At 39.5% G+C, this 25,785-nt stretch overlaps 1 protein-coding gene across 3 annotated transcripts; it reads right to left on the minus strand.

Moving 5' to 3' along the window:
• PLA2G4F (phospholipase A2 group IVF) lies at positions 1–25,785 on the minus strand. Of its 3 annotated transcripts, XM_054828466.1 has the most exons (20): positions 25,112–25,785; positions 20,973–21,045; positions 18,757–18,893; positions 17,281–17,409; positions 16,125–16,165; positions 15,479–15,521; positions 14,290–14,356; positions 13,812–13,981; positions 11,673–11,786; positions 11,174–11,211; positions 10,093–10,228; positions 9,249–9,385; positions 7,891–8,113; positions 7,163–7,277; positions 5,885–6,022; positions 5,291–5,398; positions 4,130–4,324; positions 3,632–3,798; positions 2,813–2,999; positions 1–1,520 (listed from the first exon to the last, which is right to left on the minus strand). In XM_054828466.1, the coding sequence occupies exons 1-20, from the start codon at positions 25,220–25,222 to the stop codon at positions 1,291–1,293; spliced, it is 2,559 nt and encodes an 852-aa protein (XP_054684441.1). In that variant the 5' UTR covers positions 25,223–25,785; the 3' UTR covers positions 1–1,290. The 3 variants fall into 3 exon arrangements, with proteins under 3 accessions (XP_054684441.1, XP_054684443.1, XP_054684444.1); XM_054828468.1 differs by lacking the exon at positions 17,281–17,409; XM_054828469.1 differs by lacking the exon at positions 1–1,520 and having other exon boundaries at positions 2,863–2,999; positions 3,632–3,808.

Here is a 25,785-nt window from a genome sequence, read left to right on the forward strand (position 1 = left end):
CTGTGAAATGCACATTAACAAAACTAATATTTATTAAAAGAGAAACACATTAAAAAAATATATCAAGAATCATACCCGTTTATGTCTTTACATCATTTCAGAAAAGACAAATTATTTGTCTCTAGTTTTCAAATACAGAATCAGTATTCAGCTCAATGTAAAAGCCACAAAAGTAAACGGTGTTTGTTTGCTGCTCTTTTTTATTAGATATTTTCCAACTACATAATTCAGCACTTTGAGCTTTCTGCAAAGTGATGTGAATTCCATCCCACAGGACAGCAGAATCTCACATTATTTTATTCATTCACATTCATAAGGTGTGCCAACCTTGAATATTGATGTTTCTAAAATACATAGACACACACAGAAATTTCTTGAACAAAGGTCTGGCTGAATTGAAGCCCAAGTGTAAGGAAAAAATATCTAATTCTGACTCTTCAAAGGAGCCTTCCTTCCTCTTACACAGAAAGAGAAAGATGAGAGAGCATTTTTAAACTTTCATCAGCTTGTGATGATCAAACTGTAGGAAGAAGCAACACAATCCCATGATGTGTCTGTCATTGTTAAATATAAAAAAGGGAACTTATTTTCTCAAAAACAAATGGTTACCAAAGTAAGGTACTCTATATTGAACTTCTGGGAGACTAAAAGCCATTGTAATCCTTGAGAAGGGTAGGAATGAAATATCACAGAGATCTTTGAAACTATGAATGGCAAAAATGGAAATAAGATAATGACTGTTCAGTCTTGAAAGTACATGAGCATCAGCCAGTAGCAAGTTGAAAGTAAAAGGACACATTTCCTCTCTCAGTGCATAGTTACTATCTGTAGAGTTCCTTGCCAGATGATGTAAATTGTAAAAGTGCATGGAGGGAGGGTTCAAAAAGTGAGAGAGATAAAAGCGTGGAAGAAATCAGTGTTTCCACAAAAATCACTGCACCTTTGACAAAAATAGGTGCTTCACTCAGTGGAGTTTGGAAGATTATTCTTCAGATGCTTGAACGGTTTGAATAGACCTCCCTAGTCATCTGGTATCAGCCACTGTAAGATGAGATACTGGGCTAGATAATTCCCTGCTCTTCCCCACACGACAAAGCAACATCCATGTTGTACTGTACATCCCTTGGGTTTACGTAAGAGCATCTGTTATCTGGAATGAATTTTCCGTGTTACATGTGCTACTCCCTTCCCAAGAAGAGAGTTTCCAGTTATTAGTTTTCAGTATTCTGTCTTGAACCACATGGCTTTCATACACTGCAGACTGTTTGTATCCTCAGCTATGGAAGCTGCTCATGTACTGGGTGTATTGATAACTTTCTTCAACTTTCTCCTTTGCAGCGCCAAGTTCAGGGTTTTGAAGAGAGCGTCCTTGCTGTTCAGAACATTGTAGCAATTTACTGCCACTAACCTGCTGAAATCGTATGGCTCAAAGGTGAAGTTTAGTGTACGGTAAGGAGAATCTTTTGACTCAATAACAAAGTCACCAAAGGATTTCTCCTCTTCTGACTCACGTTTAACTCCTGCAGCAAGGAAAAAAAAAAAGCACACGCAAAAAACCCAGCTGTGGTAGAGTCATTTAGTTGCATTCTGCAAGGAAGGTATCACAGATAACTGTTGAACTTTAAGTTTTTCCCTAAAGCTCCTCCTCAGAGATTTCAGATCCTTCAGGATACAAAATGCTTGGAAGCTGAAGGTAAAGTATTATTACCCTTTCTTCTTCCACTAGACTCCAAAATACAGGACTGTGATAAATTGTTTAATGCATCCATAATTATCATGCTCAAAATAGGAAATACAAAGCTCAATTCTTCCTGGAAGTGCTTTCTACACTAAAAGACACTAACACTCTGAGTTCAACTGACCTTAGGATGTTAGCATATACTCTTCAAAATATGGTAACTTGTATTTTTAGCACTTGATTGCTTAAATTTAAATACCAGTCTTGAAAGATGAACGTTAAAGTAGTTCGCTAAAAACACTTTTACTTGTCACTATTATAGAAATAGTAGTCTTGAGCCATATTTAAGTCCAACACTTTGAAACTCTTCATTATTGATGAGGAAACGCAGCCAGGGCCTAGCAATCGTTACAGTATTAATACAGATAGCATTCATAGTGTGCCTTACATCTCCCTTGCCTGCGTCAGTTCTGCACATAATTTTCTATGTATTCCAAAGGTTTTCTTCAGGATGCTGTTTCCTCCAAGCACGGGAGAAATAGGACACTGAATTTTGTCTGTCTCTTCTTAAAAGTATAGCTCTATGTTTCATCCCAGTGCTTTTGCTTGATAGACTGAGGTGGGCCTTACAGTGTGTATTAATCACATTAAATGAAGAAAGGATTGTTTATGACTTGACATTACACTACAAGGGCACAGGACAGTTAGCATTCAGCTACATGATCTGACACACAGATTGGTCTCCAACATTTTGCTGCTTAGTGGTTTACTCATATCTAATAAACAAATTAACTTATTATTTAATCTGATTTATAGTGCTTTCTTATATATTCAGAGTAACTAGAAGTAACAAAATCTGGTATCAAGACAGAAAGGTTCAGAAAAAAAGCAAAAATATTGCCTAATTTTGATTCTTCTAATCTTTAGATTTTTATTTTTTTAATTGTCAGCCTCTTCTCCCACTCTCCCTTCGAAAAAAAACTAGTGGAGGCTGCCTTAAATGAAAGTAGCAATTTAATAATTACAGGGTAATATTAAGAAGAATGAAAGGACGGACACTGAACCCACTGAATTTTCCCTGTCAACATACCCAAGGAATTGTAAAAATAGCTCTTTAAGATACAGCCCTCTTACCTGGAGCTTTGTATTTCTGGAAGGTGTCGTTCACCAATGGGAAATGAAGCACAATTGGAGCCTTTGGATTATTATCATCCACGAACATGTAACATTCTTTTGGCTTCTTTTCATCTTCCTCACTCAATTTGATTTTTGGAAAAGGAATTTCCCGCTCCTCACAGTATTTCTGAGTCAGCTCTAAAACCTGTTGTCAAAGAACAAAAATAATTGATAGAATACCAGCAACACCTCCAAGGTCATCTAACTACAATCCTCCAAGGGAGAGAGACTTTCACAAAAAAAAGTGACAGAAATCCAGCTTCAAATTAGCAGAAACAATTTCTCTGGCTGGTGATACAGAAGAAGAATGAAGAGGAGAACTGAGATCTGCTACCAAACAGCAAAAAGTTTCAGCTGCAAACTGTTATGTTTTATTACACTAAATATATTCACTTTGACTTTTCTGCACTTAAAAATAACACTTGTAGAAACAGGAAATAACTTGTTTGCATGAAGAAAATCACCAATAGCCATTTTTCCATTAGAAACGTAAATCTAAGTAGCAAGGATCATATGAGCTAAGCAAATACTCTTATTTTAGGTAACAATCTACTTCAGCTTCCAAAAAGTTTTGAATTTTATTACAGTTGTCATTTTCTATCCCCTCATGACATTCACAGAACAAAGCATAGTACAGTAATATTTGAAAGAGGTAAGGATTTATTTTAATGCATTCTTTCATTAGTGTTTGTTTTCAACATCAACTGAACTGCTGCCATTGTGAATATGATTCTGTGCTTTTATCTTCCTGTAATAACGCTCAGCTACATGTCTCACCTCAAACGGAGCTTCCCAGGAAAAATTGAATGACAAGATAACATCCACATCCCTCTCTGGCTGAAGTACCAAAGGAAAGGGAGAGTTGATAGAAAAGCCACCATCCACTAAATACAAGCTCTCTTCCATGGGGGTCAGCTGGTTGGGAAATGCATCCAGATGAGTTCCTGGAAGACACTCCAAGTAACACAAGTAACTATAATGATTCATTACACACCTCTCGGTACAAGCAAGAAACAAAGCTCATGCTGGGGCTATTAAGGAAAATGACATTCTAACATGCACGTTCATCTGAGACTGACCTGTAAAGTTGGACGATGAGGTTGTCTTATACAACAGAACATACACAGTGGATCAAATTTTTTGCTATGGTATAAGAAGGGTTAAATTCCCTGACTTCAGTGGAACCAAGTGAAGATCACTTATGTCCCATAACATTGACTGTTACAGAATATTAACACACTGTTTTATATCCCAGATACATATAGACTTATTTACCTCTCCAAGCCACAAATTTCTTGATGTTAACATAATCTTTATGAAGATACAATCCCTGCATGAAGTTGAAGGTTTCTCCACATGTGACCCGGGACTTGAAGAAATCCTGAAAAATTTGTAACAAGGGGCCCCCAGGTGTAACCAAGCGAGTCTTCAGTCGTGTTGGATCTTGGAAATGGAATCTTCTGCAGTCATCTACAGAAGCCACAGAAGGATGCAGAACACACAGAAAATGCTTGTGCATTTCCAGGATTTCAATCAGACTTTCTTCTACAATATTTAACCAGTTGTCCTAAGGTTGAATTTCTCCTCTAATAAAAAAAGTATTGTAATGAAATTTAAATGACCTTAATATTCTATAGTTGGATAATTTCACTGCACTGTTTAAAGGGAATAGCATTATAATCATTGTAATGATTATATAATTATATATAATCATCGTAAATCATTGTCCACATTCATTTCAAACCCACACAAAGAAACCCTTGTTACCAAGTGACAACCACTTCCATCTCATAAGACAACAGCAGTCATCCACACACAGTGGCATTTATAGTTACTACAACAACAACAGTGTAGGGGGGAAAAAAAACTAGGGCTGCAAAAGCAGAGAAGAAAAAAAATCTCCCCACCACCACTTACTATAAGGCTAGAACTATACACCTGAGCAACTCTCAGCCTTTAATACAATTCCTTTCCACTGCTAGGGAGGCATTGTACAAATGGAGAAAAATGTATAAACATACAACCATCTTATCAAAGATTATAAAAATCAGGCGGCCAAGGAGGAAACGGAAAACCTATTTTCCACCTCCTGCTTAGCAGTCCAGCTTCTATTCTTCCTGTTCTCATGATTAAGACCCCTGCACTGCAGTATGTGTTTAAGACAGCTCCCAGTACTAGCCCAAATTTATAGTTAGTTATATACAAAATTAAAAAAAAAAGGCAAGAGAAAGCGTACTAAAAAACTGTAATTAATCCCTTCACTATGTGTGTGATGGAAGAGAAGAATACATAGTACAAGAGAGATCTGCCCAAATTCATCCTTTATGCTAATCTTGAAAATTACACACAGCACATTTTTGAGTCATATTATTTTATGATCATTCCAAAACCAGGAAACTTTTGAAAAACCCTACTTTTTTTAATGTATGTTCTTACCTACAATTTTGATAACATCTTTGAAAGAATCGAGAAAGCCCAGTCCTGTACCAACCACCTTGAGGCAGATATCATCCAAGCTTGCAGCAAAGGCACTACCCCACATTCCTGCAGGAGAAACATGGAAGAATTTAATACTCAAAAGGCTTTTCACAGTGTAACTGAAAGGCTTATAAGTCAGCTACCATTTGTCATGGGAGAGGGCTGTCACTTGACCCCTACTATTCTAACAGGTGATGTTTGAGTTTAAACCTTTGAGTTAATCATGTGACAAATTCTGATATAATACTATAATGCAAAAACTTCTCCAAGAGAAAAGCTCTTATATCAGCAAGGGAAAGATGGCAAGAGAATGAGAAGACCTAAAGCAGAAGTTTGACAGGCAGCTTATAATAGAGTCTTCTTGCTGACTCAGGACATCAGATTGTAATACTATGAACCTACATCCAAACCTTCAGAGAAAGATTCAACATTCTTTTCTTTCCTCAAATTCTTTAGGAAGGGACAAAAAGGCATGGGTTTAAATTGATGAATCCAAAAAGCAGCGTAGCTCCTTTCCATCTCCCCATTTCATTCATTACTGTAAGATTATACCTTGTAGAAAACAAATCCTAGGCTCTGGACGTTTACGGATGAGCCGTCCCATGAAGAACTCACTGTCAAAATCCTCTGTTCGGACAAAAGCTCCATATTTGCGAAATCCAACTTCATAGGGAGTGAACTCGCACCATTCTAAGAACAAGCCAACAGGATATTTACTCATCTCAGAGTAAACATAGGTGAAGATACTCATTTGATTTCTGCTCACACAAGGGAGACAGAAAGGAGTCTCCCTCCACTTCTTTCACCATCACTATGGATTTCCCTGTCACTCTTCTCAGTGAGCCTCTATCTTACACCGATTAATAAAAACTCTTGCACAGGCTTTCATTGACTAAATACAACCTCCTTTCTTCCTGGCTTTTCAGGGGAAAAAAAAAAAAATTTGCTCCATCTTGACTTTGTTACTGCAGAAATAACCTGCTTATTTTACTTCCACTAAACCATTCTGATGGCTCCCTTTTCCGCCACAAATGGTAGCTACCTCACTTTTCTCAGCCTTTCTTCACACTAGTTATCTCTCAGCAACTATTACAGCACTGACTTGAAAACTCAACTGACCTACTGTCAGACTCCATTGTCTGCTTATCAAAGCATCCCCTCTTTTTGAAAGCTTTCCACAAATATTTATAAATCAAATTTGTTGTCATACACACTCGTCCAGAAGAAAACAAAATGTCCTATAGTGGTACACAGATGGACACAAGCATTTGTGTTCCTGTCTCACTGTATCTATGCTCATTTGTTGCATCATATTAAAAGTTTCAAGTGACCTGGAATAGGACTGGCCTTCATTTTTTATTGTAATTGTATAACTAGCAAGAACCCAGGCTACTAAATACAATTTTGACCATGTATGCTACAAGGTTGCAAATCCATCGTTTTACATGAATCCTACACAAATTGATTATCTGAGACTATAAAAGAAATTAGGTCACCTAATTACCAAGGACTTCAATTCTCCAATTTAGACACAGACTCAAGTATTATCAGAATCTTCCCTCTCAGCTCCTGAAAATTTCAGGCACTTTCTAGCAAAACACGTGGAGTGGCCACCACAGTTGAATCTCATTTTTCTGTTATAGCCATGATGAAGAGATTTGCGATCAGGGTGGTAACACTCTGCCAATCCATATCCTATTGACTCTTGCACTACCAACTGCTGCTTGAGCCATGCTTCCTATTGTCAGCTACTCACTACCCAAGGAAATGGATAAGTAAAAAGAATTTATAGATTTTAGCAAACAAAAATAAAATTTCCCATGTTCATACCTGCAAAGTCACCACTGCTAATATTGGGTCTCACATTGACAGCTGCATAGATAGGATAGGGGTTCTGGGCCCATTTCACTGCTGCTTGCTGATCAGACAGCTTTGATGGATCTTCCTGGTCACAAGCAAAGAAGGAGAAGCACACTAGTCAGGTAAGTTCTGTACCCATACTTTGAATAAGTACCCATACTTTGAACGATAGAAATGCTAAGCAACAGCTTCAAGTTAACTAACAATACTACTAATTCAAAGGTCCCTTTTCCTCCCTCTGTCATGCACATGGTTAGATTTTGCCAGAATATTTCTGCAGTTGCATATTTAGAATGTCTGGTGTCATTAATAAACTAGTTACCCCTCTGATTTCCAATTTCAATTAGCATAGCGAATACTGCACAGTAACCCCATTTTATAAAACCAACATCATTCTCTCAGGCTTAACCTGCCCAGTTCAAAAGCCATTAATTTAATAACAGTCATTCCAAACAAACACTACAGTTTTCTGTAGCACTGACCTATATGACTTCAAAATTCTTTACTAAAGAATGGTGCTGAGAAACCCAGGGCAGAAGGAGATGAGAACTCCTTATGTTTATTCCACAATATCATCTCTTCCAGAACAGCTCACAAAGGTAGAGAGCAATTGGTTTCTTGACACACAACACATGGGTGGGCAGAGCTCCCACCTGGAAGCCAAACAGCAGTACACATCCAAACATGAACTCTCTTACCTTCTGTTGTAGGAAATATTCCACAATAAGGCCCCACAAATCTGTAAAGGAAACTTTCCGTCCACTAATCTCCATTGCATTCAGCTCCTGGAAATAGTATTTCAGTCGTTCTGGGGAAAATGCCCCTGCTTTGCTGCTGGACACAGTACTCTGAGCTCTTCTGATTGCACCTTGAAGGTCTTTCTGCGACCAGTCAGGATCTTGATACAATGTTGATAAACACCTGAAAATGGTTATATTAATGTCATCAGTAATAACAATCCTCATGTAAACAGTAATTTTAGCTAGTTATAATTAGTGCTGCAGCACTGAACTAAAAGCCTGAGAAGTCTAGCTAAAAGATAAAACATCGTGAAGAGAGACCATAATAATGGTTCTCTGAACTCTAAAACGTGCTGAAAACCCCGACACCTACAGGACAACTTCATCCTGATTGCTAACCTACCTTTCAAGGATGTTCCAAACATCATATGCTAGCACACACAAACCAGTTCATAAATATGAGTTAATTCCAGGCCATGACAACCCTGAGAGACTGGCTGACAGCAAAGGTGGTACTAGATACAGCAATAGAGGCCATAGCCTTCATCAGAACACAGGTCTGATTAAACTAGAAACTAGTTTGAACTGTTGGCTATCCACATGAACAGATGCCTACATTTGTTTGAAAGTCTTTCTCTGAATTCAAAAGCAGCCAGATCACAAGGTAGTGGAAGAATACTAGGTACATAGGGAGTTAATTTATCGCACAAAGCTTTGAAAGGGAGGATTATACTGTAAGGTTGCACAACTCCTCACTGAAATCATTTCACAAAAGCAATGTGTAGTTACGAGGGATGATTTCACCAGAAACTCCAAGAACTGAGCTACTGAAACATTCTAGCCATGTCTAACATTTCAGCACATTGCTCCAGTCCAAAGGGCAAGCCGGTGCTATTCCTCTATTCAGCTGCATACAACATTTTAGAAGGTGGTGAAATAGTGGTCCATGTGGACATGTTTCCAGTGACTTGCACCACCTCAGTTATCTTCTTGGCAAGAGAAAGGAAGGGGAAGAAGTCTTTGAAGTCAGGGCTCTGTGGGAAACACACAGCAGTTTTATTCATGTTCTAACATTCAACTGCCGGGCTTGCAAAAGCAGCAAATTCATAAATTTAGCCAATAGCTGTATGGGTTAGAAGTGACAACAAATCTCAAACTCCTTAGGATCCCCATCAGAACTCACAGGGGAGAATCGATAAAATATTTGACTTCGTTGTTTGTCTACAGATAGCACAAATGCAGTTTGGGCCTTATTTTGCACCAACACCAACATATTCACTTACAAGTTTCTGGAATCAACACTGCATGTAACTTACCAAGTAGAGCCAGAAATCCCACACAGATACATTGCAGCATCCAAAAGGCCAAGCTGCTGAAGCCCAGCAAGACTGCCATAGAACGATGTCAGTGCTCTCATCCCACCTCCAGACCCCAGTACTGCTATGACTGGAACCTGCAGACAGCAAACTCAGGAGTCACAATCACAGACTTTTGAATTGCCAATAAATTACATAACTAATCCCATTTAACTCTCATTCTTATAAGAGATAAAAATATCTATTTCTATTTACATTTCAAGTAACTTGAGGTTTAAATTCAACCAGAACTCCTTTCTCTACTTTGAGATATATTGTTTACTATAAAACATAGCAGTGTCATCTTAGGGACAGTCACTTACTGAAGTTGTTATGTATATCATCACACATTTACTTGTGTGCCATACAATATATGCATAAGAACAAAAAAGGCAATCTTTCTTATAATAGCACAGAGCAAGCTATCAAGCTATCTAGATATAACACTGTCCTCAAATCAGCAATTAGGAAACTGTTCCTGTGGTCTAAGCTTCAATTTAACCATTCTGAAACAGACTTTCTCATCACAATTCAGAGCTCAAAGACCAAGATAAAAAAGTTCAACTAAATAAAGTACATACATTCTGAAATTTTAATGGTGTTCCAAAACGCACACATCCCTCAAAATTTTAGAAATACAACAACATTCAAGGGTTCAGAACTGAAACGTCACAGGGATCTATCTCATACCATGGTGAATACGAACCACATTTTCTGTTGGTTAAGGTAAAAAATACTACAATACCTGATTATTAGCCAAGCACAAAGGATTTTACAAATCTCACTACAGCGCTGTGCTCAATACCTCATGTTTTGGAGGGGATTCTTTTAAGTGAAGAGTCTTCCTCAGTGCCTCAGAAACTATTTTCTTCCTTCTGTCCAAAAATTCTCTCTCTCCTTTACAGAGGTCAAAACCCAGACGTATATCAAGATCCCAAGTGCTGAAATAGAAATTAAGACAAAAAAACCCCCAAATTTTGGTGGAATTGTAATTACCAGGGAAAATTAATTTCTGTGAACACACAATCTAGGTGCTAATCTGAATCATTGGATCAAACTCTTAAATGATGTTTCAGTGTATGTCTATATACCAGCTATTTTGTAACAACAGCTTTTGGAATTAAAAATGAAACTTCTCCCAGTTGTATTTCTCCCTTAATGTCTAAATATAAAGCTTGTATCAAACAGTATTCAGATTAAGCTTCAGGAATTTCACAAAGGAAGAAAAGATTCTCAGTAGGTAAAGATTGTATGAGGAGCAACTGAGATCACTGTATTGACATGGATGGAGAAATGAGGGGAAAAGCAATTTTAAAACAGAAGTTTCTGAACTTAAGAGGCTGAAAGGGAAAACTGAATACCAACAAACTTGCTATTAGTTTGTAAAAGGGGATCAGGATCTTCAGTTAATGACTATATAGCAAATGACCCTATCAACTTACTAGCCAACTGCTCGGTTTTGTGTGTTATTCTTGCCTTATGACTCCTTTCTTGTGCCATTCCTCTATTTTATAGTTCAAGCTCTTCACACACTGAAATACCTTTTCCTATTTGTCAGTACAGCACCACACATATCCTGGGAACCATCTGTACCTAACAAAGCTACTTAATACTTACACCATCAGCTATTTTACATTTAAGTATTAGAAACACAAAATTTGTTCAGATTTCAGCAGGACTGACACCAACCCAATAAACAGTATTTGCAAAGTGAAGAGTTGCAGCCTTCAGAAGAAAAATAACTACAAATATTTTTCTTTAACCTATCCCAAGAGATCAGTGGAGACAACAGATCTCCCCAGAACAACGGGGATAGTCACTCAGCTCCTTCACTATGAGACAAAGGCCTTTCCTGGTTTTGAGATGTCTTTGGGGTTCCCACTCACCTCTCTTCAGTTTTCAAACTCATATCCAAACTTTGTCCCTGTGAAAAGAGAGAACACATCTTGCAATTGATAGCAACTACATAGCTGGAACTACTAACTAGAGCTTTTGACATCAACAGGGTCACTAGATACTAAGCAGAACAGCACTCTAACCCACCAAACTGCATCTCTGGAATAAAACATGTGCTCAGACAGCAGGGTGAAAAAAATTATTTCTTCTGCACGCTTCTTGCTTTTCTCCTCCTCCGATATATTTCTTTCACCCCCTAACATACTTTTTGCTTTGGAAAGTGATGAACTTTATACTTATTTTGCAAGACACAACCACAAAAACATTTTAAGAAGAATTGCACTGAGTAATCTCAGTATTTCATTCTAGATCTCCAAGAAAACAGCACTCCTAAGAATCATGTGCCGCTTAACTTTCCAAATGCCTATAGGCAATGGGGGAAAAAGTTAACACAAGCATGTTAAAACAAGTGCAAAATATTGATGTTACCTCTCCCAGAGAAATGACTCTATCAACTTCTTGTCCAATAGGAAGGGAATTAACTGGTACAGTCCCCAATCCCAGAACTGTGGTATGCTTTTCAATATCAGCGTTCATACCATCCTAATAAAAAACAAAATGTTATTTGAGCTCTCCAGAAAAAAGTTAAAGATTTCATACGTCAAAATAGCAAACAATCCTTAATATCATTATAACTAAATCTTTCCCAGAAGTCTAAGGCTTTTCAAGATCATCCTGCTCGCTGCTTGACAGATCTTTGCTAGGATTATTTCTGTCACTCAAATAGCTACTTTTTTTTTTTTTAAATATGGCTGTCACAAGCAAAAAATCTTCATCTCCAAATATAAATTTTTCCCTGAAAATAGTTGTGTTTTGACATGTGTCAGAAAGCTTACAAGCAAACTTGCATTCTGTCTTCACAGCAGGTTTTGGAAAAGATAACACAAGGCAACAGCATTAATCATTCAGTAAAAATAACACAGAATAGGAATTAAGATAATAGCCTTAGGGACAAATGGGAGCATGTAATAAAAAAACCCATAATCATCTCTACAAGCAGAGCAAATTAAGCTTTTCCATGTTGTATTAGCAAGTAGCAAGCTCTCTTAATACAGAGTTGTGTGCAGATTCCTAAATTTAAGAGATGCGTCTTAAAAAGCCGCTCATATCACAGGGCCACACTCAAACCTACAGAGCCTACCAGGTGGGCTGGAGCCCTTCCACCCACCGCAGGCCTCAACCCTTGGGAGGGGACAGCATCCTAAAGAAACAACAGGTTGTCACCCTTCTCACAACAAGAACTGAAGACAGACATGGAACTACCCATAGATTTCACAGATGTCTTCTGACCAAAACCAGCTGTCCTGAGTCAAATGTCTCTCTAAGGCCACTGTCCTCCCCACAGCAGGGGCAAATAACATGCATTTATGTACAGGACAAGCAACATTACTACGCTCCTGGCACTCTCCTACCTCTGATAAGAGGGGAAAGGTGAGACTGGATAGCTTTGTGCTCTATGCCAGCTCTTGAAGGAGTATGTTCTGCTAGCTACCGGGGATGGTTTGGTTGAGGTTTACCACCTGGGCCAATCTCCACGGTTGACTTCTACCATGTTTTTGCTTGCCTGGCTCTGAGTTTTTGACTACTTATCTCCCTCTCCTTCTCATGTTTGCTGCCCAACCAACCCCACTGCAAAGCTATTCTTCCATGTTCCTTTTTGTGTTCTCTTCTCCATAACTGCCTCTAGAGTAGTCAAGATCACCATCTGCATTCATGCTACCCAAATGCTTGTGGGGATGAATAATATCACAGAATAAATAATTTCCTTGCTCTCATTTTTGGTGTCTGGCCATACTGGAAGCAGTCATCACAATGACTTTTCAGTCACTCCTATGGGATACACACGCTGCATGGGTACCTGTAGAAACTGTGAAGTGATAGACAAAGCCAAATAAACCTTTGCAAGCAGCACATGCTCTACAAGTTTCTAATAGAAAAGACTTGCTATAGAGTATCTCAACAGCTGAAAATAAAGATGTCTTCATGTAGCAAGCATGTGCAGATTCAGATTTTTTAACCCCCAAGTTTGAACCGATTTTAAAGTGTTGGGGACAGTATAACTTTAAGACAAGTTCACCTCCTTACCCAATGTCAAGGATAAATAAAAAATAGTGTGCAAAAAGCAATGTTAGAGAAAAACTTATCTCTCTGCCCATAAATTCCTAATACACAATCAGAAAAATAAAACATCCATTCAAGACAGGCTTCTAGGCCAGAAAATTTTGATCTGAGCAGTTACAACATTACAGAGTTAAGTTGGATCAAAAAAGTCTGGAAGTGCTGAGTAACCTTCATAAAAGATGGTACCTAGCACCATGTACATAGAGTACTGTACTCCACAAGAAACTTGCTTCTAATGCAAGCTTTTGGCATCCACACGTACCTGAATAGCATACCCAAAACTGACAACCCTAAACATCTGAAGAAGTCCCTAGCTGCCTTATGATCAAATCAAGGCTGTTCAATTTATGTTTAAGGACATTTCCATGGACCAAAGGCACTGGTTTCAGAGTGGATTTATTCAAAAGTGGGTTCTAAACTTCCTAACAGTTAGTGCAGATGCTCTACCTGTAGGACAGATATGGTTTGCTCCAGCTCCACTTGCAGTTCTGGACACATCTCTTTATCCACATGAAAGACAAATGAGGTTCCATAATCCTTCTCATTGTCCTGTCTCCAAGGAATACACAATTGCTTCTGATATGCGCCTGGAACAGACAGCTTGACCTCACAGCTCCCTGCACATTAGAATAAGAAGTTTAGACTGCAGGAGCCTTTTAAATAAATGTTGAAAATCAGATACTTGTTAAGTGTAGCTGAGACTATGAAAACAGAAGCAAAAACTCATTTGTGGTATGCAGTGGAAATGGAACTGACCCAGTATTATTTAGTATTAAAAATAAAAGCAAAATTAATTTTAAAAGTCCATTTTGTAGACAGTAAATAAAAATGCACTGTATATACAGAGAATCAAGTCTCCCTTCTCTTCTAAGGAATAAACATGCTGAAAAGTAGATCTGACTTTAAACTCTGCAGACAGTCATACCTTGCTGTTTCTCTTTTGTTTTTTCCTCTTTGTTGACAGTGCCTTGCAGAGACAAGCAAGGATGAACCTATAAAAAGAAACCAGCTCTAGTTATGAGATTTTAGTTCACTTCTTCGATGAAGCTTAATCCACCTACTATAGCAGGTGTAGGTTTACAGCTGCAAGCTGTCAAAAAACACTGAGGATTATTTTGATCTTTCAAATAAGAGCAAGTTTTGTTTCAGTACGACAGGATTATTTGCTCTTGTTTCAAAATCAAAACCACCCTTCCTATTGCAGTTATTTACTGCAAGCACTTCATAAATTCTGCCACGACTTTCTGTCCTGGATTGTCCATGTCCTCCCAAAATTTAGTCTCTCACACCATTCAATCATCAGCTTCCCTTCTAGGACAGCAGATGAGATACTTAATTGGCTATAATTGATCTAAAAGATACAAAACTACTCCACTGCTTGAATGTAAGACTGATTTGCTAAGGGAAATAGGAACGCAAAAGACTCTCTCCTGTGAAATAATTTGCAGAACTGTGCTGTTAAATAACACAGATTTTTCCTGAAAAAATGTTAAAACTCTACATTTCAATAATGATTAACTCTTTGCCATCCTTTTCTCCTTATTGAAAAACATCACTCCAATCCCTATCCTTTTGGGGGGGGGGGGAACAGGTGGTAACACCTGTCTTTTTAATGTATAACACACCAATTTTCTTAGACTGATTACCCCAAGAGAATGGACAAATCCCTCAAGATGAAGCCTCCCACTTCAGACTCAGAGTTATCACCTACTTACGAGTGGCACTGAAAAAATGTTAGAAATAATAGGTGTTAAGATGGGGGGGGGTGTTATACCTGGCCAGCATCTAGGCTAGAACATTCAGTACAATCTGCAAGACTCACTAGCCTCCTAAAAACTTTTTTTGCTTACATCTTTTAAAACAGCCCCAGTGGGGGAAAAAAAAAAACCCACAACAACAAAAACCAGAACACTTTCTGTGAGTTGGTATCAAGTTTTAAAAATTGCAGAAGCTTTTTAAACCAGCAAATTAAAAAAGAGAAGCAGATGCTGGAAAGAATAGGAGCTATTTGGATGCAGGAGTTGAATTCTCAACAATTCTTGTCCTCTCACTACTAAAAACCTACCTTCAGGAGTAAATCCCAACATATATGTAATTGACTTCTATGTACTCACCACAAGGACTCCATTGGTCAATACCTCTGTAGGGGCATCAGAGCTGTGAAAGGAAGAGATATAATGCAAATGTGCTGTGGTGTTAATTTGCTTCATTCTACTTTACAAACTGCCTGGATAAGAGGTGGGGGAGCAACGTACTCAGTGTGAGAGACCTATGCAAACTAGACTGATGCCAAGTATATTTCCCTTCACAGAACAACGAGGGGAAAAGTACTGAAGAAAAAAATTCCTCTGCAACTATAAGCACGTGCTATAAGGTCTCCACATCTCAGTTATTTTGATAACATAGAGAAAAGCTGAGGTTAGATAGACTATCAGATAGATAAAGTTGTTTATATTGCAAGGTTAACTGTGTAAGCTTTCCACTCTTAAGTAACACATCCATAAAATGTTCATTTCCTTTATTGCACTGCCATTCCCATGACGTCCAGCAAAGTTTTATTTCTTTTTTGGCACCCAAAAATTTTGGTAACTGCAGCTTTAAGGATATTTGTGATCAACCATTGGCAAATCAACTCGAACATCACAGAGAACTGTAAAGCATTAGCCTTTTCATAGGCAAGACTGTCCTTGCACAGCAAAAGCAACTAAGACAACATATCTGCAGAGCACAAGTTCATTCAGCTCTTCAGGCAAGACTCACCATTTTTCCAAGTAAAACTCTACATCCAGCTCTTCATTAGCCTTTGAAAATAAAAGTTGGACACAGGTGACCCTTGGTCTTGAATAGAATTATGAGAAGTTTTTCCAAGAGATAAAGCCTTCTTCCTGTTACAAACTATAGTAACTATCTTAACTGTTAAACTATTAAAGCTCCCATTATATTTTGGAAGGTTTGAATTTATGTCTTTTGTTGTTGGTCTTTAAACATTCCACTCTTCCCAGGCATATCCTATATGATCAGACACATCTACATTTGAGGAGACAAGCACATGCAAGTGAGAGTTGACTCTCAGATCCATTACTCTACTAATGAGGAAAAAAAACCCCATCCTCTTCTGGCTCAAGGACCACTGCAGCATCACCTGTGCAAACAGCTTCTATGCGAGGCTTTGTGCTTCTTCCCATTTACTATTTCAGCAGATTGCACACTTAGCTCATTGCTGTCTTTGTCTTGTACAGACTTTGATCCAACAAACCATCTTGTTGTAAGTCCATGAACAGGTGCACAGGGACTGAGAACAGCTGATATGCACCAATGTCATCCACACAAAGCAGAGGTTAAAAGTAACTGAACATAACTCAGGGAAAATAAGCTTTTCTTAGGATTTTTACTTATTAAATATAGAGGTAACTTTTGCAGCAATAAACTTCTTCACTGCAAACTGATGATGATCAACTAAATAAGACAGTCTGCAGTCCCCAGAATGACTGCTGACTGCAAATGCCTTTCATTTCAAGCCCAATTTATACCCCTCTAGTCTCCTGAAAAATCAATTCCCTTAAAAGGTATTTTAACATCTTCTGAAAGACAGCAGTCATGCCAAGTTTCATTTAGCTGGGCATCCCAAAGACTGTCGAACACACACCAAAAAAAAAAAAAAAAACCACTAGGGATTTTGGAAACATCTCAGATGTCAGTAAAACCACGTATGCTGTTGCATTGGGTTTGTGTGGCAAGGTTTTGGTAGTGGAGGGGCTACATAACTCTATCGTAGCCAGAACCAGGATATCTGTCATCACTTGCTGAGGCATTTGCCCCTTCCAGCTTCTACAACACAGACAAATCAACCAGCATGTACTGCTGGATTTCTGTAATGATGAGCTGCAGCTATTCACAGTTGAAGGCAGGAACTAACCTCAGAGTTCAACGTGAAAGTGCGCAGCAGGGGCTGACCCAGCTTCATGCCCCCTACATCAAAGACGACAGACGTGAGCTCATCGCTGATGAGGACATCTTTATCATAGAGTGTCAATTCCAGAATGTTCTAAAACCAGAGAGCCTCAGATGAAGAGACAGAAACACTTCCACAAACCTGAGTAGCTGTACACAATAGACACTTTATGCATTAATCAATACCCTTCCCTTTTCCCACTCATGAAGAGAATTCACTATTTCCAGCAGGACTTACGGCATAGCTACGCTAAAAGCTTTCAGTTGACAGTGATTAGCTAAAAGATTTTCTGAGCTTCCCAACTAGAGAGAAGCCCCAGCTGAATGCACATGGCAGTACTCCCTATCAGATTCAGGCCCACATTTGCCCGATGAAGCAATAACAATTTCCACTCTTTCAGTATGATTCAGTCTGGGATGTTATAGGGACCTGTCACTTCCTGCTCTGCAGTCTCAGAGCAGGTTAGTCCAGCAGAAACTAATTGAAATAGACACAATGAGTACATTTAGCACCCAAAAAATGGTCTTGCAGCAACTAGTTTTCAAGGAGACAAGACTGAAATTAGAATTGTGCTGGCATAGCCATGCAGCAGTAACCAGATTGGGGCTCACAAGCCTGCAGGGGAAGAAAAAGCTCACACACTCTACAGCTTAGTTTGCAATTTTCTTACCATTTAAGTCAAGTACCGTTCCACCTTTGTCACCAACCATTTTGGAAAGGTACTCCAGTGAGGGGGATAGTTTCTTGTTAATAAGCACCTTATTCCAAAGCCTAGGACATTATTCAAAGCTATAGTGCCATACTAAAACTAATCTTTCAAAGTACAGTTTCCTTCCCTCTACCTTTAGTGTCTACTTTGAGAATGAATGCTGATGGTCTGAAGACTTTGTTCAGTACTCTATTAGGTCCTGCTCAGGCAGCAGACAGATGTACTATTTCTATCTAAGAGTCTGAATTTTGCTTTTCTTGATCATAGTAACTGGTAGCGAAACTTGACTGAATGAACCAAGTGGCAAAGTGATTTGAAATTTAGTTCCCATTATCCTCACTCAGGCATTTGGCTGTGTAAGGCAAGTAGAGATACAAGAGAAGGCAACAGCTACTCTGTGAAAGTAGAAGCAATCCTCAAATAGATATTTGCTTTATCAAGGAATTTCCTTCAACTCTACCAGGTAGTGTCGTAACCTCCCTTTCCTGGGTTGCATCACAAGGACATTTATGGAAAATTCTAGCTGTAATTTGCATGAGATCACAGTTGCAAGCTGCTATGGTTAACACTGGACATGCATAGTACAGCTTTTTGTACCACTGAAGAAGACTGACACAAGCAACATTGGTTTTGAGGGTAATAAAGATCCTTGAGTTTTGAATTAAGTATCAAAAGTAAGCTAATACACAAATGCAGGTAGCTCAACCAGCTCCACAAAGTGCACTCCTTACCTTGATAGCACTATGGATTCGATACTGGAAAGTTTCATTCCATTCTGGGTTATCAGAGTTGTCAACAACATGAGTTCTGGAGATCACAGGAGATGCAGTGGGCAGCTTTAGTTCAACATAGCAGTCTGCCTTGGACACTACAGCAGAAAGTGTAGACACAGCAGGAACAGCTTTAATCAAACATACTCTTTCCCATGAGCTCCTCATTTTCTATATCTCACTGCACCACAGAAACGTACAAATTTAAGGCTGGACTTGTAAAGCCTTTAATGAAGTACATGTCTTTAATATTTCTTTTTTCTGGCTCATCCAAACCATAAAACACTTCATAAAAGACACTACTATTCAAAATGAGGAAGATCAACTTTTCAAAAAAGATTACTGCTGATATCAGGCCCATTGCCCCTTGTCCTGTCACTGGGCACCACTGAGAGTCTGACCCCATCTTCTTAACACTCTCCTTTCAGACACTTGTACACATCGACAAGATCCCCCGAGCCTTCTCTTCTGCAGGCTAAGCAGTCCCAGATCTCTCAGCCTTCCCTCAATATGATAGATGCTCCAATCTGTTTACAGTCTTAGTGGCCCTTCACTACTCTCTTCAATAGCTCCAATAACTCTCGTAGTGAAGAGCCCAGAACTAGACACAGTACTCCAGATGCAGCCTCACCAGTGCTGACTAGAGGGGAAGGATCACCTCGCTCATCCTGCTGGCAATACTCCTCCTAACACAGCCCAGGATACTGTTAGCCCTCCCTGCTGCAAGGGCGCATTGCTAGCTTATGGTCAGCTTGCTGTCCACCAGGACCCCCAGGTCCTTTTCTGCAAAGCTGTTTTCCAGCCTATCAGCCTGGAAACTGGTGCATAGGGTTGCTCCTCCCCAGATGCAGGACTTCCACTTCTTTTTGTTGAACTACATGAGCTTCCTGTCAGCCCACTTTTCCAGCTGTTGAGGTCCCTCTGGGTAGCAGTGTGACCCATTGGTGTACCAGTCACTCCTCCCAACTTTGTAACATCAGCAGACTTGCTGACAGTATCCTCTGCTCCATCATCCAGATCATTAATGAAGACATTGAAAAATATGGGACCCAGAATTGACCCCTAAGTTACACCGCTAGTTAGTGGCTTCCAACTAGACTTTGTATCACTGATCACCACCCTCTGAGCTCTGCCATTCAGCCAGTTTTCAATCCAACTCCTTATCTGCTCATCCAGCCCATACTTTATCAGCTTCTCTATGAGAATCTTATGAGAGACAGTGTTAAAAGCCTTACTAAATTCCAAGTAGACAATATCCACCCACTGCTATAACCTCATCTAGTTTGGCCATGAGCTGAGCTTTCTGTTTCCATGCCTTGAAAATAACTGTTTGTCTCAGAATCCTTCCTTCTTACTGTTAAGGCCCCTTTAACAACACAAGTACAGGAACCATTCTTCACTCCAGTTGAACAGAAAGTCCGTTAAAAAAAAAAAAACCAAAAAACTTCTTTTCACAGTGTGATTCTAGCCCTTGGCCTTTCAGGACAGTTTTTAATTCCCTGGACAGTCATTTAGCATTCCAGTAGTTTGATATTGGATGCCAGATATAAACTTAAGGCAAGCAGGCTACCTTACCATATTAAATGTGAAGGAATTAAATCTCAAATGAGTTTTAAATATTCAGTCGCCCCCGAACAGCCCCAAATGCTTTAGGCAACACAGATGTGTAAGAGGAAGTGAATATATACCATGCTATAAAAAACAGGGACAGGTAAAAAGCAGTTTGTCTTGGAACCACCTACGTCCTTAAAAAGCTTCAACAGCATAACCAAAATAGCAGACAGACGAAAAAAAGCACTACCACAACTGAGAAAAAAAAACATTTGGAAGCAAGAACTGAAGAGTGCTACTTCCAGGTGCAAGAAGACTGTGCAGCAGCAGGAAGAGTGAAATTTGCCACGATCAGCGAGTCACAGTAGGATATACAAAGGAGCAGGGAAGTAAAGAGTTACCAGGACTTATCTGATCTTGTTCTGCAAAGTAGCAGGGTTAATTTGCAGCTTGGCCTTACATCAAGCCTTTAAGATATCTATAATGCTTTACAAGAGAAGCTTTTGTTCAGACATAAATGCAATACACTACATGGAAGTAAGAAGTTCCCATAACAATGCTACCTGTGTTACAGCCATGCACTGAACCAGTCATCTGTTTTCATAATACCTTGATTAAATACTTACACAGATCTGTACCCTTGATGTTTCTGGCTCGGAGGACTTTTACTGTTAGGTTGTAGTAAGGGTGTTTCTCCCACTGAAAAGAGAAGAACAAGCTCAGCATGTAACAACTGCAATGCCTGTTCTATAACCACTCTAGAATCAGTCCAGAGACATGGATTGGACCAGTCAGCCCAAACTAAACTATTAATGAGTCAATCTGGAAACATACACAGTGCTTTCAGTGTCCTGGAGGAAGACTAAAGGAGTCTAGAATGAAACTAAATTCCCTTTCAGTGCAGCAATGAGTGATGTCTTAGGGTAACTCCTCATGGACTTGAAAAAATAAGTCTCTTATTTAGGGTTTCTTCCAATTATAGATCAGTTTCTACTTGCTTCATTAGTTCATTCCTGCTGAAGGATAAACAGATACTGAAGCTGCTCAAATAATTTTAATCATGACTTGGCTAGTTTAAGAGTACTTGTCAAGGGCACATGCATGCCTGAGTAAGACATGGCAAGGTCTAAGGACAGAAAGCATATGCTGTTTACAATGAGAAAACAACCCCACTTTCTTACAGCAACACATACTTCACAGCAGTTTGAGCAAAAGACAAACCTTAAATTCCTATTCATTCTCGACTGTTACTGGTATCGGCCAGTAACATGCATGCCACTTTACCAGCATAGATCAAAATGTAATCCTTGCTCTTGAAAGCTTCTGGGAGGTTATTTTTGGAAAGTAATACTAGTATCTAAATGCCTGGATGTGAAGAGGAAAGAAAAGCCTGACTGAAACCTAGATGATCATGAAAGAGAATGAGCAGCGAGGGCAGGGGAAGACAAGACAAAAGAGCTTGAAGGGATTTAGTGCAGAAACTGTACAGAAGCAATTGTGTAAGGCTCATGGACAGAATGGGATTCTGCCTCCTTTCCATCAGTTATGACACAATCCTGGCCAGCTAAGAACCTTTTCTATTCTTAAATCCCATTTCAAAATGCTTTTCACAAGTGGTCACTACTTCACATTTATCATTTTCTACATGGTTAATGTATCTGAAATTAAACTCTGGTCTCAAGCCAAGTATTCATCTACAACTGAATTCAACAGGATTTTTGCTTACAACAAAATGCTGCTGAGTGCCAAATATTACATAGAAATATAGGCCCTACATATCGCTAACTAGGATCTCAAGAAAATCAATGAACCCTGAACTACCAAACTCTTCTTGAATATTCCTTATCTGATAAATGGAACTGTACTATGTTTGCTAAGCAGTCACATACTGTTGGAGTTTTCCTTATTTCTTATCACTTCAAGATACTTGCCACTTTTGCGAAACAGAGTTTGAACAACACAATAAAACCAAGACATATACAGTGTACTAAATATCTTTAAGTGAGTGCCATCTGCCCTGACCCACAAATGGAGGTTAAAAATTAAACACATATCTCACAGGCAGGTGTCAAATTCAATTTGTGCAAATAAACTCCAATTATACTATTATTACTCTTACAGTGCTCTTATTTGCAGCATCAACATGTTGAAGATACTCCTTCCTTCATTTGTTTCTGGGAACAAGACATGCCTTCACATTGAATTTCACCATGACCTCTACCCTTCAGATGCTAGTTTTTCTTCCTTTTTAAACCCTTTCCTAATCATCTCTATTTTGTTCAATCACTGACACTAGTTTCTCAGGCAAAGCCTGACCTCCTTTCTACCTCGTCAAGTTGGGAAATGGACTACAGAGATAAATTCAAGATTGCATAGGTTATTCTCACCAACTTCCTAAAGGTGCTGCAACTCTTCAGGTTGTTGAGAAATGAAGCTACATGATCACACCCCCACTGCTGTCAAAGCAATCTTCACTCAGGTAGCCTGACTACCACCTGGAATTCAGACGCAGAGGAATTCAGCAGAGGAAGCACAGAACACCCTGAAGATAGCATATCCCTCTCTCACTGCATACAATCTGTCAACATAGTTACATGTTCAAAAGAAAGTCCTTTCCAAAGGTCTCTAACAACTGTTGATTTGTAGTCAGTCATCACATAGCTGAGGACACATTTTACACACCCACATAATTTAAGGACATATAATGCAACAGACATTTAATTGTGTACCCAAGTCTGTGCTGTTAATTATGCCGGAACCTTCCCATGTGCCTTTCCTACTTATCTTTTAGCCAAGGCACAGCAAGGCCATAACATGTTAGAAAGAGAGCTTGCAGAGTAATGAAGCATGAGAGTATCAGATATCTGAACACATCAGGGAAAAATCAGGCAAGAAATCTGTATGGGAAATGAACATATAATAATGGTTTTGCCTATATCAGTGTATGTGACAACACACCAATGTACGTGACAGATGCAAACAACTAATTTCTAGTTTGAAGTTTAATGATTTTTCAGAATCATCCCTTTTCCAGAGCTCAGGAAAGTGCATCTGAAGCAAAAAACTTGAAATCCTTAAATGAGGGTACAAGACCGAATTCTCAAACACTCAACCCAACAACCCCCTGTATCTTCCATCTAAACTGAAGTTGCTGATGCAGCAGCAAGCAACTTCAAAACAGGTTATCCCAGCTACAGGACCCAGTAGTCTTTACTCTCATAGAGCCCTGAACACCTGCCTTTATACAGGAAGTGCTGGGATCCACTCCACATCTCTCGGTGAATGCAGAGGACTCACAATAAGCATGCCAGTTTCATTACAGAAATGTTGTCAGTAGCAAGTAAAAATTTAACTTCTAAGCCATATTTTCTTTTGTGTCCAGTGCTACTAGGCAAATCAGGTAGCTCAAAGAAATGTCCAATTTACCAAGGGAGCACTTTCCTCCCATCTTGCCTGTAATTTCCTTCCTCCTTATTTCAGCCACAGCACCACAAGTTTGCTTTTAAAACCAAAAGCAAGCTCCTGGCTTTCCTAGGCACTCTCTGCATTTTCCCACCTCCTCCAGAGGCATGCACCTCACAGTCACAAAAGACTACTTCAGACCCAGCCCTAAGAACCACAGCCTTCTGGAAGGCAAGCTTTATAACCAGTCAGTTCATACGAGTAGTACAAGCAGCTCAGTATCACAACAGCAGTGGCAAACACTAGGCTCGCTCACAGTTTATGTTGTCTTTAGATGTGTGAAACTAAGGCTAAACTTTGGAAAGTTAAAGAGATCTAATCATACTGAATTCACCTACAAAGCCAAAAGGTTATTCTGCTGCCCCTCCCCTTGCTCAGTTGCCATTAATTAGTCAGTAGAAAATCTCTCCCGACCAGCCAGCACAACTTCACTAAGTAGTGTCTAATTTTTTTATTTATTTCTATAGCGAGCACCTGAGGGGAAACCTCACATCCAGTGGTTAATGGCAATCACAGTAGGCTAACACCAGTCTCTTCTACACTGATTTCCCAAGAATTAAAGAACAACATAAAAGTTAACGAGATAATTTTTAATCATGCTGCAAGCAGGAGCGCAGAGAGGCACACAGGCAGCAAGCCAGCTTGTGACATTTAACGCTCATCTCAATTTTAAGCTGTAGATTTGGGGTTGGGGGGGACGACGGGACAGACACAGGTAATCAGAAAACAGATCAGCTCTCCTATGCAAAGGCTCCTTTACAAACAGTTCAGTGCAATTCAAAATTGAGGGTATTGGCCAGACCGTCTTATACAATGGAATGATTATAAACCATTTGAAGGGCAAACATATTGAAACCACTTTATCTAATGTGGTTGCGCTGCATTACGAACAGGGGGTGAAGTCATCGTTAATCTTTGTCTACTTTACATTAAGCCCTGTGGGATAAGGAAAAGGGAGGAAATGGTAATCAAGGATATTTTGTAAGAAAACACATAACTATCATTTTATCTTTACTGATGAGAAGCCCAGGATGCTGGAGTTTCCCCCCAAGCTTAATTCTGTTCCCCAAAACCTAAGGAAACAGAGATCCACTCTGCATTGCCTCACACAGACCCCAAATTTAGTAAAAACCTGGAATCTACGTTAGTATTGTTACCCAAAATTTCCCCCAATGATAAACTTTTTGATTAATTCCTGTAGAAGTACATGACTGGTTTTCCACATGTGCAGTAACAGGGAGGCACTGCCAAACACACAAGCCAAAGATTGCTACCTCAAAGACAGTGTTACAATTTGTCTTACCCGCCAGTGATAAAACCCAGTCTCTTTCCTCTCCTTCCTTTGGAAAAGCACGGCTGCCAGAACAGGCAGCACTCTGGGTGGAAACGGGCCCCGCAGCACCTCATGGAACATGGGAAAAACGTCCTGTCGTCTCCTCAGAAAACCTGACAGGGAAAGCCAAGAAGAGCCCCCAGACGCCTGGCTGCGGAGGGCCGCTCGCCACAGGCTCAGCCTCAAGTTTTGCGCAGGACCGGGCTGCGCTCCAGCTGCCGACAGCGGAGGTGTGGCCCACGCTGCCCAGACTACCCGGTTCAAAACCTCGCTGGCAGGTTTTTCAGATGCTGGTAAGAGATAAGGGCAGCAAAGCAGCACCGAACAGGGAAGCGCTGGGTGAGGGGAAGCCACAACCTCAAACCCCCAGTACTGATTTTTCTTTCACAGTTCCAACAACCTGATCTAGGACTTTGACTGTTTTAAAGCCTTTCAGAGTTTCAGCATACCCTAAAAGAATATTTTTTAATAGAAATTCCCATCTTACAATCCTGAAGCAAAGCCAAATTTGACGTTGGCCTTAGTTGTTCAGAGAGGTTTCAGGGAGGCCTGAGCAGACACCACAGTTCAGTCTGCATTAGGGTGCCTCCGAGTATCGATTCACCACCACGTCTAACCTCTTGTTAGATGAGCGGCTTCCACAA

This window comes from Grus americana, chromosome 5 (genome assembly GCF_028858705.1).
Source record: "Grus americana isolate bGruAme1 chromosome 5, bGruAme1.mat, whole genome shotgun sequence".
NCBI lineage: Eukaryota > Metazoa > Chordata > Aves > Gruiformes > Gruidae > Grus > Grus americana.